Below are 20333 nucleotides of genomic sequence, written 5' to 3'. Positions count from 1 at the left end.
AGCGGGGACGCAGAAAGAATACATGTGGAACAGTCACCCCTCCACCATCAAATGCAGCCAGATTGAAGGCTTGAAGCCCTACCCCAGCCATACCCAGCCCAGAGGAGCCACTTCAGCCAAGCTGCAAATGTCTGGGAAATAAATCCTCACTGCCACCAAGATTTTGTAAGTGCTTGTTACGCAGCAGTAGCTGACTGTTACAATCTTCCATCCTTTCAACATCATGGCCATCAGTGTCACTAATGTAGGAAAAGAAAAGAACAACATCCCTCACTCTCTGTTTCAGCTGTCACTGATCACAAGCCTTTAGGGAGAAAATGCACATCATGCATCACAATTTTAATTCACTTTGGTCTCTCATCGTGCATTGTGCCATCAACAATGACATTGTTATCAGGAGTCATGAGGAGACCAGTGCACATGGGAGAAGCTCCAAGTAAATTGGAAGGTTTCATCTCTACTCTTTTAGTGCTTGTGGAAGTCTTGCCAAAAGATCAGTGGGCTTGTGTCTGAATTAGAGAAAAAGAGTGTCTTGATAACTCTCAGAAAGCACTGTCAATGTTCCTTTCAATCTGTCCCTAAATGAACACTTTTATCTTTGATCTTACAGCTTGGGTTGTTATTACCCTCAGGCTCTTTATAAACTTCTACATTTCCACTCTTCAGTCTAGGAATGTACACACAAGCACGCTCAATCATTTTCATAAAACATTTGTGGAGCACCTATTGTGGGCTGGACACCTACTGCAGTAGTGAAGTGCTAGATGCCCTGTTGAATAAAAGAAGCACGGTTGTGATAGGCAGTTAGGGAGGGTAAGAGTCAAGCCTCACTCCTGGACATCTGTTCTGAGACACAGGGCAGGTAGAAGTGCTGTTTACTAAGATGGAACAACCTGGGGAAGGACTGGTTTGAGAGAAAATGAAAAGTTCAGTTTTATACTCATATGTTGGAGATGCTTCTGAGACATGTAGAGCTGTCAGGTGGGCAGTTAGATGTCCAACATGGAGCTCAGAGGAGAGAGGTCTGGACAGAGGATATCCATTGGAAGGGTTGCCAGCATGTAGACTGGGGTTTCCCCGGTGGCTCAAGTGGTAAAGAATCAGCCTGCAATTCAGAAGACCTGGGTTTGATCCCTGAGTCACAAAGATCTCCTGGAGAAGGGCATGGCAACCCACTCCAGTATTCTTTATTTTATTTATTTATTTTAATTGGAGGCTAATTACTTTATAATATTGTAGTGGTTTTTGCCATACGTTGACATGAATCAGCCATGGGTGTACATGTGTTCCCCATCCTGAACTCCTCTCCCTCCTCCTTCCCCATCCCATCTGTCAGGGTCATCCCAGTGCACCAGCCCTGAGCACCCTGTCTCATGCATCAAACCTGGACTGGCGATCTATTTGACATATGATAATATACATGTTTCAATGCTATTCTCTCAAATCATCCCATCCTTGTCTTCTCAAACAGAGTCCAGGGCCAAAGAATTAAACAGACATTTCTCCAAAGAAGACATACAGATGGCTAACAAACACATGAAAAGATGCTCAACATCACTCATTATCAGAGAAATGCAAATCAAAACCACAATGAGGTACCATTTCACGCTGGTCAGAATGGCTGCTATCAAAAAGTCTACAAACAATAAATGCTGCAGAGGGTGTGGAAAAAAGAAAACTTCTTACACTGTTGGTTGGAATGCAAACTAGTACAGCCACTATGGAAAACAGTGTGAAGATTTCTTACAAAACTGGAAATAGAACTGCCATACGACCCAGCAATCCCACTGCTGGGCATACACACCGAGGAAACCAGAATTGAAAGAGACACGTGCATCCCAATGTTCATTGCAGCACTGTTTACAATAGCCGGACATGGAAGCAATCTAGATGTCCATCGGCAGATGAATGGATAAGAAAGCTGTGGTACATATACACAATGGGATATTATTCAGCTATTAAAAAGAATGCATTTGAATCAGTTCTAATGATATGGATGAAACTGGAGCCTATTATACAGAATGAAGTAAGTCAGAAAGAAAAACACCAATACAGTATATTAACACATATATATGGAATTTAGAAAGATGGTAACGATGACAGCAAAAGAGACACAGATGTAAAGCCCACTCCAGTATTCTTGCCTGGAGAATTCCATGGACAGAGGAGTGTGGTGGGCTACAGTCCATGGAGTAGCAAAGAGTCAGACACAACTGAGCAGCTAACACTTTCACTTTCTTTTTTTAGCATGTAGATGGCATTTAATACCACAAGACTGAGCAGAAAGCAAACACAGGGAAGAGAAGAGGGTCCAGTTGAGTGATAAGGACCCCAGCATTTCAAGGACAGGCAGAGAGAAGAGGAGTAAGGATGAGGACTGTAATGGTGCAGCTAGGGAGATAGGAAGAAAACCAGAGATGAGGGTGGAAAATGTTGGTGTCTGCTTGTCATTCCCTCCGAGCAGCCATCTCCCCCACCCTTCGCTGCTGATGAAACTCTGCTTTGTTTGGGTCTTGGGGGTCATGCCCTTCATGAGAGGCAGGTCTCCTCCCCAGTTTTGTTGGGGGCGGGGCAGGGGCAGGTGTGAATCGTGAGGCCTAAGACATCCATGGTAATCACTCTCTTTGCTGGTTTGGGTTTAGTCATGAGCATGTGATACAACAATCAGGTGTGAGTGAAAGTCCACTGGGTGGCTTTGGGTAAAGTTCCCATGCTTTTGAAAAGTGAAGGAAAGGAGAAAACAGAGTTCCTCTCCTGCCTCACATGTGGCCTCTGGATGGAGACTCTGCAGCCATCTTGCAACCAGGACAAATGTGAGCCCCAAAGCCCAAACAATGAAGATGCAAAGAATATTTGTGTTAAGTGACATCTTTGAATTGTTGGATTGACCAAATTTGGAGCTCTCCTTAGCAACAGATTTATTTTTCAAGATAATCATTTTTCTAAAGGTTTAGGCATGGTGGGTCTTCCATGACCTGTGTGTAGCTCTAAGCATCCTAGATAGTACTCGTGGTTTCACACAACAGAGCAAGGTGACTCATGACCTCTAGTAGTATGATTATGCCAAGGGCTTGAGGGTGATATTCAGATCAGAACTTAATGGTTTCTTTCACCTTATTTGGGGGGAATAGCAATTTGCCAATCTTTTATGTGTATTCTTTGTCACTCAATGCTAATTTAATATTATGCTTACAGTTTATTTCTTTCAACAGTCAAAAACCAAATTCTTCTGCCAAGCTAAAAGCATATTTTATCTCAGTCATCTCAGAAGAAATGGATCACTTTTAATTATGACATGTTATCCACACTTGGTCAGTAGGAAGGATGCTGAGAATAACTGAGCTGAAAATAGTCTAGAGTTTATTTTTCACCTAACTTGGGAAAGATTCAGAATGGGGCAACATAAGGAAGAAAGAAATAGATATCGAAGGGTCAGGACAACAAGAAATGAGATAGAGATTTAAATACAAATAAAGTCCCTGAAGTCAAAATGTTTGATGACACTTAGTACCTTAATTAACCAGATTTTAAGATAATGACTGTATATCTTCAAATGGTTTGGGCTGTCCTTTAAGCTCTTTGAATAGTGTTCTTTTTATTCAATTAATGCTTCTGAAAGAGCTTTAATTTTACATTAATCAAAAGCCCTCATGATATTCTCAGGATTTACTCAAATTAAAGGGTTTTGTTTTTTTTTTTAAGTGCAATTAAGTTATCAAGGCAGAGCCTCTGATTGCAGGGACAAAATTCCATAGCAACAGTCAGTTGACTAAGCCTGGGGCACTGCTGCATCCCATGTTCATGCCAGGCCGCAGGGGGGCATGTGGTCAGGCTCCACAATGAATGGGACCAACTTCCCTTTACCTTCCTTCTGAAGAGCAAAACCTGCTTCCTTGACAATGTAATTCAGTTCAGTTCAGTTCAGTCGCTCAGTCGTGTCCGACTCTTTGCGACCCCATGAATCGCAGCACGCCAGGCATCCCTGTCCATCACCAGCTCCCGGAGTTCACTCAGACTCACGTCCATTGAGTCGGTGATGCCATCCAGCCATCTCATCCTCTGTCGTCCCCTTCTCCTCCTGCCCCCAATACCCATTTTTACCGCAAACAGCTCTCTGCCTGTACTTCTAAGCAGAATTCTAGAAAATTCTACAATATTTTAAAAAAGAGAAAAGCAAAGAACGAAGAGAATGTTTTCTTACCTGTCAGCATGAGATGTTCCTAACCTTCCCAAAGCAGTACCTGCTCTTCATCTTCTCCAGCTCATGGTATCAGGCGGCCAAACCTGTCAGGGACTCCTGTACTGATTAGAATGATGTCTGCTTGGCCCCTAAGGGCAATTACTGATGATCAGTAGGATGCCAGGTGAAGAAAATCTTGCTACTTTCTTGCTGGGAGCAGCCAGTGCTGATGAGCTGTACCCGCGGTGCTGGCTTGCGCCTCACTGGGCCTGGATTTGTAACTGGAGTACCTGGGTACGTTCCTTCTCTCTCCCCTCCTCCCCGGGTGTGTTAATCCCATCACACGAGAAGGTAATTGATGCTAACATGAAGCTGGGAGGTGGGGTGGGGAGACAATACCAGACAGTGAACAAAGAGGAAAATAACTCCAATATTAAAAATATTGTCTTATCATCTTGCATGCTAAGTCACTTCAGTGATGTCTGACTCTTTGAGACCCCATGGATTGTAGCCTGACAGGCTCTTCTGTCCATGGGATTCTCTAGGCAAGGATACTGGAGTGGGTTCCCATGCCATCCTCCAGGGGATCTTCCCCACCCAGGGCTCAAACCCGCATCTTTTATATCTCATGTATTGCAGGTGGATTCACCACCACTGAGCCACCTGGGAAGCCCCTTATCATCTTGCCATTAATAGTAATTATATTTGGGTGCATTCCACAGTCCAAAATGGAACCCTTGATTACCCAATCTCACGCCCCCTCCAACTGCTCTATCTCAGATAACAGCTCCATTTTTTCCAGTTGTTTAAGGGAAAAACCCTTGGAGTCATCTCCTCCCCTACCCCTCCCAAACACACGTCCAGTCCACCAACAAATCCTACTGATTCTATGTTTGAAGTGTCTCCAGATTCCAGCTACTCCTCACTTCCTCCACCAACACCTCTGAGTCCAAACCACCATGCTTCTCACCTGGACCTTGGCTATACATCCTGACTGGTCTCCCTGTTTTCATTTCTGCCCCTTTGTTCAGTCGCTAAGTTGTGTCTGACTCTTTGCAACCCCATGGACTGCAGCACACCAGGCTTCCCTGTCTTTCACTATCTCCTGGAGTTAGTTCAAGTGCATGTCCATTGAGTTTGTGATGCCATCCAATCATCTCATCCTCTGTCATCCCCTTCTCCTCCTGCCCTCAGTCTTTCCCAGCATCAGGGTCTTTATCGATGAGTCAGCTCTTTGCATCAGGTGGCCACAGTATTGGAGCTTCAGCTTCAGCATCAGTCCTTCCAATGAATATTCAGGACTGATTTCCTTTAGGATGGACTGGTTTGATCTCCTTGCAGTCCAAAGGACTCCCAAGAGACTTCTCCAGCATCACAGGTCAAAAGCATCAATTCTTCGTCACTCAGCCTACCCAGTACAAAATATTCTATGTAGAGAGTGATCTTTTAAAAACAGAAATTGGACAATGTTAACCCTCGGCTCAAATATCTGTCATGCTTTTCATATCATCCAAAGTAAAATTCATAACCTCAGGCTTCCCTGACCTGCCCTTCTCCCTGTCTGACCTCATCTCCTACTGCTCTCCCCTCGTTCCCCCAGGGACACCTTGGCCTTCTCTTAGAACACGAAGTGTTTCTGCCCTTGCTCCCTCTCACCAAAAGTCCTTTCTCCATACAGCCACAAGCTTCTCCCCTGTTCCCTCACTTCTGTCACGAGCGGGTTCAGTGCAGTGTTGAGGCCTTCCCGACCACCCTCATTAAAACAGCAGCTCTCATGCCTCTCTATCCTCAGCTGGCTGTATTTTTCTTCCTTTTCCTGAATTCAACACCGTATTATATATTTACATGGTGTATTGTATATATGGGAGACCGGGGTGGCTTAGATGGTAAAGAATCTGCCTGCAGTGCGGGAGACCCAGCTTCGATCCCTGGTCAGGAAGCTCCTGCAACCCACTCCAGTACTCTTGTCTGGAGAATCCCATGAACAGAGGAGCCTGGCAGGCTGCAGTTCATGGGGTCACAAAGAATCAGACACGACTGAGTGACTTTCACTTTTCACTATACATATATGAAACCCACTCTATTATTTTTAAAGCATTTATTTATTTGGCTGTGCCACGTCTAGTTCCTGGACCAAGGATCAAACTCCTGTCCCCTGGACTGGGAACACAGAATCTTAACCATTGGACAGCCAGGGAAGTCCTGTCTTCAGTTTAAAGTAATATTATTTTTCTACTCTTCTATTTGTGAAAGCATTTTTTAAATGAAACAGAACAAGTTTAAACTTATGTATAGAACAGCTTTTTCAAGAGGTTAAAAACAAAGAATGGATGTTTTGGGAAAGCATGGAAATCTGCTATATATACTTTTTTGGATTGGATGTGTGTGTGTGTGTGTGTGTGTGTGTAGCTGGAGGCGGGTAGTGAGGTTTGCAGGAGGTTAGAAAGAATCAAAAGAGCCATCAGGGGATACCAGAAGAGAAAAAATTTCAGAATCATTTTCTGTGTTGAAACACTGCTCTCTTTGAAATACAATAGTGAAGGTAATGGTGCTACATAATTAACTCACATCATGTACATTGACTGATCTGTCTTGACAATCTGCTCTGAAAAAAGGAACCATATTAAAGCTCTCTTTCACATCCTTTGGCACATTAGAATAAGCGTGGCCGCTGGCCTCATGAGAACTTTTGTAGTGTTCAAGGTTTAAAATGCCTTCGCAGATTTTAAAATACGAGAGGACCACAACCACTCTCTCCTGTCTTAAAAAAACAATCTCTATTTAAGCACATGTGTCAGTGGTGATCAGATTTAATATTTTTAAGAGGGAAAATGGATTCTACTAAGCTTTTCATTTTGAGGGTTTCAGAGAAGTTTCGTCTAAATAAATACTGTGCCCCTATCAGTTACCTCTGTGTATGTGTGTGTGTCTGTGTGTGCGCGCTCAGTCGTGTCTGACTTTTCATGACCCCAAGAACTGTAGCCCGACAGTCTCCTCTGTCCATGGAATTTTCCAGGCAAGAATACTGGAGTGAGTTGCCTTTTCCTTCTCCATGGGATTTTCCCAACCCAGGGATGGAACTTGAGTCTCTTGCACCTCCTGCATTGGCAGGCAGAATCTTTACCACTAGTGCTGTTAGCCATCGCAATACTAATCTCAGTGGCATGCAACAGAAAGCGCTTATCTCTCACTTTGTGGGTCACAAGGGTAGATCAGCTAGGGTAACTGTATTAGTCCATTTGGGCTGCTATGACTAAATACCGTAAACTGGGTAGTTCTCAAGCAACAAACATTTGTTTCTCATAGTTCTGGAGGCTGGAAATGCCAAGATCACAGCACGAATAGGTCTGGTGTTTGGTGAGCACTTTCTGCTTCAGATAGCCATCTTTTCTCTGTGTGTCTTGTGTGGCAGAAAGGAGCTCTCTGGGGTCTCTTTTATGAGGGCACTAATCCCAATCATGAGGGCTCTGCCTTAAGATCCAGTCACCTTCAAAGGTCCTACCTCCTAATACCATCACTTTGGGGATTAGGATTTCAACAGAAGAATCTTTGTTATTGTTGTCATTCGGTTGCTCAATAATGTCTGACTCTGTGACCCTGTGGACTACAGCACGCCAGGCTTGCCTGTCCATCACCAACTCCCAGAGCTTGCTCAAACTCATCCATTGAGTCAGTTATGCCATCCAACCATCTCATCCTCTGTTATCCCCTTCTCCTCCTGCCTTCAATCTTTCCCAGCATCAGGGTCTTTTCTAATGAGTCGGCTCTTAGCATCAGGTGGCCAAAATATTGGAGTTTCAGCTTCAGCATCAGTCCTTCAATGAATCTTCAGAATTGATTCCCTTTAGGATTGACTGGTTTGATCTCCTTGCTGTCCAAGGGACTCTCAAGAGTCTTGCCCAACACCACAGTTCAGAAGCATCAATTCTTCAGCACTCAGCCTTCTTTATGGTCCAACTTTCACATGCATACAGGACTACTGGAAAAACTAAAGCTTTGACTACACGGACGTTTGTCGGCAAGGTAACATCTCTGCTTTTTTAATATGCTATGTTTGTCATAGCTCTTCTAAGGAGCAAGTGTCTTTTAATTTTGTGGCTGCAATCATTTTCAGAAGAATCTTGGGAAGATGCAAACTGACCATATCAGCAGCTCTCCTCCCCACACCTCTCATCCTCCTCCTGGGATCAGTGGGCAGCCAGGACTTAGGTCTGCTAACATCTCTTTGATTAAAGCGAGTCACGTGACTAAATTCACAGTCAAAGTCTGGGGAAACACCTCCCATCTTTAGTAGGAGGGGTTGCAAAGTTACATAGCCAAGAATGCGGAGACAGAGAGACATGAAGAAATGGCGGGTGATACTTCAGTTTACCATGGTGCCCAAAGAAAAAGTCTATCAAATAGTGCATTCCAATGCTGTGCTTAAGTAGCATTTGTGGTTCTAGGGTGGCAGTCACTTACCTGTTCTGCAGTTCTGGAGGTAGGATGCTTTCCTGTCTCCAGCCACATGGATGGCAACCCATCTGGTTGTCGGCCAGCAGGTTGTCTGCTGCAGGCAATGGAGGTGATATAGGCTTTTCTTGCCTGTGCTGCCCTTAGACTACCAAAACTATCTCCGAAGAAGTAAAGGGAGGTTTGGGAGAAGGGTCGATTACGCGCAGATAGGGGTTATTCTAGGCTGGCGAAACTATTCTGTATGATACTATAATAAGCACATGATACTATGCTTTTGTAAAAGCCCATAGAATGTCACAGCACAATGAGTCAACTTTAATATCTATAAATTAAAAAAAAATCATTTAAGAAGTCAAGGATCAGGAATTCACTAGCACGCCAGTGGTTAGGACTCTGCACTTTCACTGCTGAGGGCCCAGGTTCAATCCCTGGTTGGGGAACTAAGATTCCATAAGTCAGGCAACCTGGCCAAAAAAATTTAAAAAAGAGGTAAGTGATCCCATTTGGGACTCCCAGGGACTGGAGCCCTCTTCAATCTTTCCCAGCATCAGGGTCTTTTCTAACGAGTCCGCTCTTAGCATCAGGTGGCCAAAATATTGGAGTTTCAGCTTCAGCATCAGTCCTTCAATGAATCTTCAGAATTGATTCCCTTTAGGATTGACTGGTTTGATCTCCTTGCAGTCCAGGGACTCTCAAGAGTCTTCTCCAACACCACAGTTCAGAAGCATCAGTTCTTCAGGACTCAGCCTTCTTTTTTTTTTTTTAAATCCAACTTTCACATCCATACATGACTACTGGAAAAACTGAAGCTTTGACTAGATGGACCTTTGTGGAAAGGAGGACAGTGGAAAACTGAAGATACAGCTATAACACATCTGGAGAGATGAAACCCTCAGCCTCAGGCGAAGCTTTGTTAGCACAGTCTGAGGAAGTGGGTTAACATAAAACCAAACCATGTTCACAGGGATACACAACTTGTACTAGCATAAATTTATTGACTATTCTGGAACACAGAAGCGAGAACAAGAGAGCCCATGCTGTCAAGAGCCAACGACACTCTCTCCATGCAAGATCTGACTCCCCCTCCTTGACCTCTTTTGTCTGACAGACCCTCTGCCCCGTGTCCCCAGCCGACTATGCTTCAGCCACTCTGCCTCTGACTCTTTCCAGAACACTTTGAGAAACACTTCAAGATATTTCTTACTTGGATGACTTGCTGTTCCCCAAGCCTGGAAAGCTATTGCTCATCTTTTGGCATGGCTGGCCCTTCCTCTTCTTAATGGGTCAGCTTAAACCAGGCCTCCTTACAGGAGCCTTGGACTATCACAACGCTGCTTACACTGTGAGTGTGTGTGCATGCGTGCTTAGTCACCCAGTCGTGTGTGACTTTTCTGTGACCCCATGGACTGTAGCCTGCCAGGCTCCTCTGTCCATGGAATTCTCCAGGCAAGATTACTGGAGCTGGTTGCCATTTCCTTCTCCAGGGGATCTTCCTGAGCCAGGACTCGAACCCAGGTCTCCTGCATTGCTGACAGATTCTTTACCATCTGAGTGGCCAGGGAAGCCCTATGCTGTGTGTAGCACTTACACTTTGTAATTCTCCTGTTCATTTTCACTTGTTTCTGATCTGTCCCTCTCTCCATGATGCAAGCTCCATGCATGTCTTTTCACTGCTAGTGTATCCCCAAGACCTACAACACTGCCTGGCACATAAAAGGTGTTCAATAAATATTCATTGAAAAAAGGGCTCTTCAGTGTTTAATATTTGGTTCAAGATCCTGATGGAATATGGGCCATGCTCTGGAGAGTACTGGGAGGACAGGAAGTCCCACTGCACACACTAAACTGAGACAGAATCCATATGAAATTACTCGTGGGCCACAGCTACATCCCCGGTGCTCCAAGAAAGACATAAACAGGAAAAAAAAAAAAAAGAGAGAGAGAAATTTGGAATTAAGTAAATGCACAGAAAAAACAAACCCAGCATGAATGGCAACATGAATATAAATTAGAACATAATTCAAAGGCAAAACCATTAACATGGTCAAAGAAGAATAACATGTAATAGGAAAATGAAGAAGCTCTGTGTAAGTCATAAGCACTGATAAACAACATAGGAGCCAAAAGTATGTAGCAAAAACCCCAGAAATACTAGGAGACATTGATGAAAACACTTCTATTGTGGAATGTTTTTAATATTTTTGCCTCAGAATATGACAGTTAAAATATACAATTAAGACAAAGAAGTGGCTTAAAAATACAATTAACTATACATTTTTTCTTCTGCTATTCATGTAATACACAAATCATTCTTATACTTGGCATAAAAAATGTTTGCTAATTTTCCAAAAGCAGAGATTTGTTTTTTCAACTTTCAAATTCAAAATCAACAATAATGAATTTTTTCATCCCCTAATTATTGAAAAATTAAGAAACCTCTTCCACATAATTCCTGGTTCAAAGAGGAAACCAGAACTGAAGACACAAAGTAAGTATCCAAAAGAGAATGGCGAAAAAACATTATATCAAAACCTACTGGATGCAGTTAAAATTGGGTGGGAAGAGATTGGGAGGCAAGGGATGATTTTCAGCCTTAAATGATTTTATTGTTTAAAAAGAAAACAAACAAAATTACACCAAGTCATGATGAAATTATAATTCAGAACAATTTGGATCTTATTTTTTCTTGATTATTGAGAAAAGAACTCAGTTACTTTCAGATGTTCTTCATTTGAACTACTTTTCTTTTTTATCCGTCCTTTGGCCCACATCACAGTAGGAGCGAATAAAGCGATCAAGAATCTGCCTTTCTGAAAATTATGAAGAAAAACAGGATGAAATTTTCCACTTAACTATTTCAGGGCTAAATAAAGAAATTTCTAAGGTGACAAATACCTGACAATAGTACTCTAAATATGAATTCAATGAGACCAAAAGAATCACGATAATCAAAGCTATTATGTCTAATAGCTAAAAAGACTCTTCAATATTCAACATCTCTTGAATGTAATTATTGACTAAAAAGAGCAAACAATATTCAAGGGATCAGCAAGACTTCCTGGAAAAAGCATGGATTGTGGAATGAAATAGACTTAGGCTTTTGTTCTGTGCAGCCACTCTAGTATTCTTGCCTGGAAACTTCCCTGGACAGAGGAGTCTGGCAGGTTACAGTCCATGGGGTTGCAAAGAATCAGACATGACTGAGCACACATGTGTCATCTCTATTTATTCGTTGCCTCATCTCTGAATCAAGGTACTGATACTTACCTAGCACAGGTGTTGGAACGGATGAAGAATGCTATATGTGAAGCACCTAGACAGTGCTTGTTCTGCGTGATGCGATGAGAAACAAAACAATAGAAACTATTGCTCCAAAAGTTTCATGAAAGCCAGGGTTGCTTTTCTGCCTACCAGTACTGGTAGGCTTTGCAGTCTTTGAGTGATAACTGACCATGGGAGGCCCCTCTCTCCCCAGCCTCCATTTCCTCATCTGGAAATTGAAGGAGTCTTGTCTGTTTATGAACATCTATGGTCCCCTAATACTAACTACATATTTTTAAATTGTACATGGTGGAGCTATAAAGCTTTGTCACTCCTAGAAATTACCATCTGTGCAGCCAAAACTAAGAGAAAGAAAGCATGCAAGTGATGTTTGCCTGTCCTTGTGCTCAGTGTGACGAATGCCACCTGAGGGCTAGAAATCAGGGTGTGTGCGTGTGTGTGTGTGCACGCAGCTGAGTTACTCTCCACCTAAGTTTGCGTTTGTTTTTGTGATCCCACATTGAACTTTGAATGTTTTATAATGTACATAACATGTTAGTTTGGTGATATAGGAATATGTGTCCTAGAAAGTGACCCAACCAGTCCTGAATGACATTTCTCTCTTTGAGGATGAGCTACATGAAGATTTGCATGTACCCTAAGAAGACTGTCACACACACACACAAAAGCACCAAACAGGAAATAAAGATTACACAAACTAAAACAAAGCTGTGAGAGAGCACAGACTTCCACTGGAGAAATCAATTAACCACAAGAAAAAGAGAAGTCGCCCTGGAGCAGTTCAACCACAGCAAAGTGAGATCAGAAGTAAGTGAAAAGCTAGATGTTTTCTTTTTAATAAGTGGGGATATATTCACTGGGGCTTCTTCGAATAAAAACTTATTTTCAATGGGATGAGGTTTACACAAAACTATATATGTTGCATGCATGCTCAGTCGTGTCTGGCACTTCGTGACCCCACAGGCTGTAGCTCTCCAGGCTCCTCTGTCCATGGGATTCTCCAGACAAGAATACTGGAGTGGGTTGCCATGCCCTCCTCCAGGGGATCTTTCTGACCAAGGGATCAAACCTGCATCTCTTGCATCTCCTGCAATAGCAGTTGGATTCTTTACCACTGTGCCACCTTTTTGTAGTCACATACATATATATTGAACACCACGGGCTAGAAGTTGGGAAAGTTTCTATTTGGTGGAAAGCCACGTATTATTATGACCTGTAATTTATCGAATAGTAACTTGAGACCTCATCTTACCTTTGTAGGAAACACCCTGAAGGTACTCTGTGACTTGAGAGGGGCTGAATGAGTTGAGAATTGTCAAGAAATCCAGGTAGGCTTTCCCGTAATCACTTTGGTAGATGGACTGCTTCTTCGTGCGCTCTTGGCTCCTCATGTGGCTGAACAGCACAGAAGGGACTAGAGAGACGCAAGGGAAGGAAAGACAAGAAGCTGTCACTGGGCAGAGAATCCCAGCCTTTATTTGTGGGACTCGCCAGGTCCCACAAATGTGTTGTGGAATGTATTGAGGAATCTTGGAATAAGAAGAGTCTACAAAATTGTTTTAAAAAGTTACAGGTGTACTCACCTAGACCTTGAGAAGCAATGGGTAGGCTCGAGTAGCATCCATATTTGAAACTAAAATCCTGTAACTCAGGAATTTTAGCTGGAATTTGGTAATTCCGTCGAAATTCTGTGTCTGCTGGTCGGGGAACTAACTTTTTCCATTCTAGAAACATCTGAGAGCGCTGTTTATCCTTCTGATCTGGGGCAGAGGTACAAATGGAAGGCAATAATTACTCCTTGTAAGGTATTTCTAAATAGCATCATATTTTCATTCCATTTTGCTTCTGGCAGTAGCTTCCAATTTATCACACTCAGAACCCTCTCTTCTTGCATTTAGAGGTATGGTCAATGTATTTTTTATGGACATTTCAACCAAGAAGTAATTTTCTGCTTTATCAGGCACAGGAAGCATAGGCTAAAATGATCAGAAGTAGTTTCTAATGAATATACTGTTCATCAGTTAGGAGTGTTCTTTGTTTCTGCTTCATGGACTCAGACAGCACACCTCACTCCAGTAGTCCTGCCTAGGCTCTGGGGCTGGGGTTAGGAAGCAGAGTGAGATACTTTAGATAGGGCTATGGTTGCCATATAAAATATAGGAGTTCAGTTAAATTTGTTGTAGTTGCTATTTTGGTTGCTGCACAAGGCCCTTGCAATGGAAATGTGGAGTTAAATTTGAATTTCAGATAATGAATAATTTTTTGTGTCTGTATAAGTACTCATTTTTTACCTGTTATTAGGACTTCCCTGGTAGCTCAGATGGTAAAGAATCTGCCTGCAAACGCAGTATTTTTGCCTGGGAAATCCTATAGACAGAGGAGCCTGGCAGGCTTCAATCCATTGGATCGCAAAGAGTCAGACACAAGTGAGACACTAATGCAATATCATTATTCAGTTTTAATTGAGCATCTTGTGTTTTTATTTGCCCAATCCAGCAACCTTAGATGGGCAGTACACATCATCCCCATTACCTAGAAAAGAACCACTCAAAAAAGACCTTACTGATGGATGGTTAGGCCAGATCATTGTTATTAGTGGGTCATAATAGTATTATTCTTGGAAATAACTGCTAAGAAATATTCACTAATATGATCATTAAAACCTCTGACGCACTAGCTAAAGTCAAGTTCCACAAGCATTACCAGATTAATGAAGTAGAGAATCACATCATCTTACTTAGAATGAGCTCACCCCTAATTCTCGCTACAAAATGTTGGTTCAGAGGCACATCACACAACACCAGCTTTAATCAGAACAAAAATATTAAAAATAGGAGTATCATGAGCAATGTCACAACAGTGCTAATTACTACTGACACTAACCTTGATTCTTCTTCCAAAATAGTTTTTCAATAGGTCTTCTCGAAATAGACTCCAATGTACATTGTATATCAAGCAATATGTGATGTCATCTACTGGCACCCAAGAGCAGTTTAATATTGATTTTTTAAAGAATGATCTCCGTCCAGAACAGCACAGTGGGAAAGGGTTTCACTACATGGTGTCTCTTAATTTAGATGTTGCAGGGAGAGAGGACATGGGTACTCAATGGCCCTCATAATGACCTCATAAACTGCCTGAGGAGAAGACAAGGTTAGAGAGAAGGGAAAACTCTAGGGCTCCAAAATCAGGACACTCCTTAAGATATTTTGGACAACCGTCTGGTATTGTTGCTAGTAAGTACCATCTATATAACTCAGTTTTTGTGAATTACTAATCAGTTCAGTTCAGTCACTCAGTCATGTCCGACTCTTTGCGACCCCATGAATCGCAGCATGCCAGGCCTCCCTGTCCATCACCAACTCCCGGAGTTCACTCAGACTCACATCTCTAATATCTTTATTAATAAACAAATTCCCATTTGTTGCAGATGTCTAGCCCTTTTTCCTAGCTACAACTCAAAAGCAAATGCTTTCAGTTCCTACATGTGTTCTGTGCCAAAGTTAGAGAAAATGAAGTCATTGTTCTACCTTAAGACAACCTAAAATGAGTGTGATGAGAAAGAGATAGACAGGAGACATAGATACAGAATGTAATACCTTGCAACTGTAACAAATGGAGATAATACATCAGAATTACTTAGGAAGGTTATGCCAAAATATACCTGCTGAACCTCATCCCAGACATTGAGAATTTCTAGATGTGGGAGGGACCCAGGCACTTATATTATGAACAAGCTTCCCATATGCTTAAGAATCACTGACTCAGAGCTTTGGATAAGGTGCTACAGAAGCCCAGAGGGAGTGGCTTCTCTGGTAGCTCGGTGGTTAAGGCTTTACCTTCCAATTCAGGGAGTGCAGGTTCGATCCCTAGTCAAGAAACTAAGATCCCACATGCCTCCTGGCCAAAAAAACCAAAACATAAAAAACAGAAGCAATATTGTAACAAATTCAACAAAGACTTTTAAAATGGTCTGCATGAAAAATCTTTAAAAAAAGAAAAAGAAAAGAAACCCAGAGGTGGAAGGAAGACAAGAATCAAAAGGCAGATACAGTGGGAGGGGACGTGGGTAAACCTATGGCTGACTCATGTTGATGTTTGGTAAAAACCAACACGATACTGTAAAGCAATTATACTTAAATTAAAAATAAAGAAAGGCAGACACAGCAGAAGGTGTGTTTTGACGAATGGTCAGCACTGAAGCTAAAATGCACGGTGCATTTATCAAATGCAGTCTAGTTGGTGTGAATGTGAAGAATGCAGGGTAGGGAGGAACAGTAGCTGAGGGTGAAGCAGGAGGGGAAGGTTAGGATCCACACTGTGAAGGGTCTTGAGAGACTTGTCCATATAGAGCAACTGGAGATGAAGACCCAGAAATGACAAAAATCAGGCTCTGGATTTACTCTGAGTTCCTTTGAAGAGAAAGAGTAAGTCTTCATTGATCCTTAGTACATATCACCATAATAGACCTCATTAAATATTTACTAAATTGAGTGAACAAAAGAGAAAAAAGAAATGTAATTGCTATATATTAGTAATTAATCTGAACCACACTCTAGTGACTGCCTACATGATATATGCTTACAGTAACTCTTAGTTCTTAATCCTTAACTAATGGTTTTATAGTCTTTGTAAAATTTCCTATAAATGAGTTCCTTCAGCACTATTGGGAGAAATTGCTGATACAGAAGGATCTGAGGAACACCATGTGAGTGCTGAAGTGCAGCCGTAATGTTGTTGAAGTCCCAACAGAGAAGATAACCTGACCCAGTGCCAACCCCACCCCGAGGGACTATCCCTGTGCCTCAGGAGACCAATTCCCACTGGTTTTCTTTTCCAGTTGGTAAAGGTGATAGGGCTTCCCTGGTGGCTCAGTTGGTAAAGAATGCACATGCAATGCAGGAGACCCAGCTGCGATCCATGGGTGAGGAAGTTCTCTGGAGAAGGAAATGAATACCCACTTCAGTATTCCCGCCTGGAAAATTCTATGGACAGAGGAGTCTGGTGGGCTACAGTCCATGGGGTCACAAAGAGTCAGATACGACTGAGCGACTCTTTCACACTTCCACAAAGGTGAGACCAGAGTAGTTATAGCCCAAAGGGAGAAACTGCCCCTTTGAGATAGTCCATGGAATTGCAAAGAGTCAGACATGACTGAGCAACTAAGCACAGCACATGATGTTTGATCCCTAGGTGGGGAAGATCCTCTGGAGAAGGAAATAACTACCCACTTGAGTATTCTTGTCTGGTGAATTCTATGGGCAGAGGAGTCTGGCAGGTTACGGTCCATGCAGTTGCACAGAGTTGGACATGACTGAGGCAACTTACACACACAGCACATGATGGCTGCAGAAAGTCCCCTGTAAATCCACAGCAAGGACTGTTCAAAATGACTAAGACCAAGGGCACTCAATCTATAGCCAGGTGAAAGCTAGTTCTGTTCTAATTCCTCAAAGCCAAGTTCTCAAGCCTGAATGTGTAAACAAGCCCCTTTTACTGCTTCTCACTCATTGGCCTTAATTCAATAATGAGGATTCAAAGACAAGACACAGTCTCTGTGTTTCAGAAGCTTAAAGTATTAGAGAAACAGATACATAAAAGGGAATCACAATATTATTTGATAAATGATGTGGAAGAGGAAAGAACAGGAGCTATAAAAACATGGGAGGGGCGCTGATCCAAATCTGGAGGATCAGAGAAGACTCCTGGGAGAGAAATGAAGTTTACATTTAGACTTCAAATACGGACAGAGATAGGGCTTCCCGGGTGGCTCAGTAGTAAAGAAACTTTCTGCCAATGCAAGAGCCGCAGGACACATGGCTTTGATCCCTGGGTCAGGAAGATTCCCTAGAGGAGGAAATGGCAACCCACTCCAGTATTCTTGCCTGGGAAATCCCATGGACAGAGGGGCCTGGGGGGCTACAGTCCATAAGGTTACAAAGAGTCAGACACGAATTGGTGACTGAGCACACATGGACAGATAGGCTAAAAATAAAAGGAGGGAGAAGTCTTCACACAGAAGAGGCAGAGGGCAAAGGGCACAAGGTTACAGGAGGCATTGTAAAACTGGAGGGTAGGGGGCAGTCATAGGGGCTGGAGGACGCTGAGGGGGTGGGCAAGGACCAGATTATATAGCACTCACCTTAAGGCACTTAGCTTTTATCCTGGGGATAACGGTGGGGAGGGGGATATAACTGAAGGGTTTTAAGCTGGAAAGTGATGTCAATTGGCACATCTGGAAACTTACTATGACCCTAGTATGGACATGGACTTGAGGAGACAAAGTTGGAGAGGGGAGTGGATTAGAGGTTATCCAAGAGATAGATGATGATAGCCCGAATTAAGGCAGGGGCCGTGGGGAGGGAAAGAAGCAGATGGAGGCGAGAGATTTAGGAGGGAGTCTTGACAGGTCTGGGGTATTTATCCACACATGGGGAAATGGTAATTTGTGCTTGCAGAGAGCACAACTCTAATTGGAAGCTTAAAGACATCTTTTAAGAAGGCTGACATTTCAGATGTTTTTCCATGACCCTTTATCTGCAAGTATGGAGGTCTTTTGATTCTGTTCCCATCCAGCTTCAGAAAGTATACTTCCCAAAGATTCTCTCCATCACTCAACAAATATTTACAGGGAATGAGGCTACATGCTGTACTAGGCCCTGAGTGAATAAGAGCTTCGGGGGGCGTACTGAGTCATGGAGGAAAGAGCAAAGCACAAACAACAGGAAACAAGAATCAGTCAACAAATGACTGCAGAATGCAAAGGCGACGGGCAAACAAGATGACAGCAGGCCTCTTCAGATAAATCTAGGAAAGGTCTCACAGGCAAGGTGACATTTAAGCTGGAGTCGAGAGAGTGACAAAATGAAACCGAGCCTTTCAGGCAGAGGGGACAGGCTGAGTGCTGACCAAAGGTGGGCAAGAGGTTGCAATCTTAAAGGAACTGAAAAAAGGCGCATGTCGCTGGAGACTAGTGAATGAAAGGGCTGGAGTGAAGAGGAAAGCAAGGGCCAGGCCAGGCTTGCAGGGCCTTGTGAACCAAGAGAACGAAGTGGAACAGGGATTTTATTCAAAGTGCAAAGGAAGACAGTGAAAAGAAGCAGCAGAGGTATTCGATCCAGTTTAGACTGTGAAAGAGCCTCTGGCTGCCATGTGGCGAAGGAATTGCAGGGGTCGGTAGATGATACACAAAGTTCAGTGTTAGGGGAAGAAGAAGGTGATGACTTGGAACCCTAATGAGGCCTCTACTTGATCCCCCAATACACAAAATCAGGGGCCCAAGGAAGGACTTGAGGAAGAGATATAAATGCAGAAATCCTCGGGATGATGGAGAGTTGCTTTTATAAAGGAACCAGGAACCCTAAGGAACTCTGTCAGAGGTCAAGTAGAAAAAAAGACCAAAAAAAAAAAAAAGAGAGAGAGAGACACACACACAAAGAAGTAGGGGAAACCAGGAGAGTATGGTGTCACAGAAGTTCAAAGGCCGCTTGCTCCTTCTTGTTTCAAGAAGGAGCAAGCAGCCACCGACATTTCATGCTGCCAGATTATTGGGCACGTTGACAAGAGTAGCTTCAATGACCAGATGGGGCAGAGACCAGATTGGAAAGGTTTGGAAGTAAAAGAATTAGCAGTGCTTCCTATGAAACCCAGTGGATGGCAACCATGCAAATGGCTCCTCCCTCCCCACACTTGACCAGACTGAGAGCAGATTGGAGAGGTTAACACATTTTTAGAAGATGGAAACCAAATAGAGATGCAGCAATTGAGTTAGCAAAGTAGGGAAAGCTGAAATGAAGGGACTGCAGAAGGGGTTAACAAAATTAACCCGCACAGCAAATCCACACAGCAAATCCACATGAGCTAATCCACACAGCAAAACTGCAGCAGGCTCAAAGTCAGAGGGAATTGGTTCAGTGGAAGGCTGGTATGGAGGCTCAGGGCAGAAAATGGGTGATCTTGGTCAAAACTTGGATACAGAGTGGTTAGAATTCCCTGAATCACCTTCTTGACCTCATGGTAGTCACATGATTACCCTTCCTAGACAGGTTCTTGGAGCAAAACTGAACCAAAGAAGCTCTGGATTCAGGGACACCAGGCACAGCAGAAGGTGATGTACTGAGATGTTGGACCAGGTAAAAATGGATTTAGTGAGTGTGACAGGCACATAGAAAACTAAGCATTTTAAAATAATTAATTATTAAATATCAATCACCTCAGATATGCAGATGACACCACCCTTATGGCAGAAAGTGGAGAGGAACTCAAAAGCCTCTTGATGAAAGTGAAAAAGGAGAGTGAAAAAGTTGGCTTAAAGCTCAACATTCAGAAAATGAAGATCATGGCACCTGGTCCCATCACTTCATGGCAAATAGATGGGGAAACAGTGCAAAGTGTCAGACTGTATTTTGGGGGGCTC

The 20333-nt window shown here is 43.0% G+C and overlaps 1 protein-coding gene across 1 annotated transcript in view; it reads right to left on the bottom strand.

Moving 5' to 3' along the window:
- Window positions 1–11225: 11225 nt before the first annotated feature.
- TEX26 (testis expressed 26) overlaps window positions 11226–20333 on the bottom strand; it is a 23400-nt gene continuing 14292 nt past the window's right edge. Inside the window, exons 5-7 of the mRNA XM_010835907.1 lie at window positions 13501–13677; window positions 13170–13331; window positions 11226–11445 (exon numbers count right to left, since the gene is read on the bottom strand). Coding sequence (XP_010834209.1) covers window positions 11372–11445; window positions 13170–13331; window positions 13501–13677 — 413 coding nt within the window. The 3' untranslated portion in view covers window positions 11226–11371. The remainder of the gene's footprint in view (window positions 11446–13169; window positions 13332–13500; window positions 13678–20333) is intronic.

The sequence above is a fragment of the Bison bison genome, unplaced genomic scaffold (assembly GCF_000754665.1).
Source record: "Bison bison bison isolate TAMUID 2011002044 unplaced genomic scaffold, Bison_UMD1.0 scf7180017864056, whole genome shotgun sequence".
NCBI classification, from domain to species: Eukaryota; Metazoa; Chordata; class Mammalia; order Artiodactyla; family Bovidae; genus Bison; species Bison bison.
The sequence above is the reverse complement of the archived record's forward strand: the minus strand, read 5'-3'. Positions and strand labels throughout refer to the sequence as shown.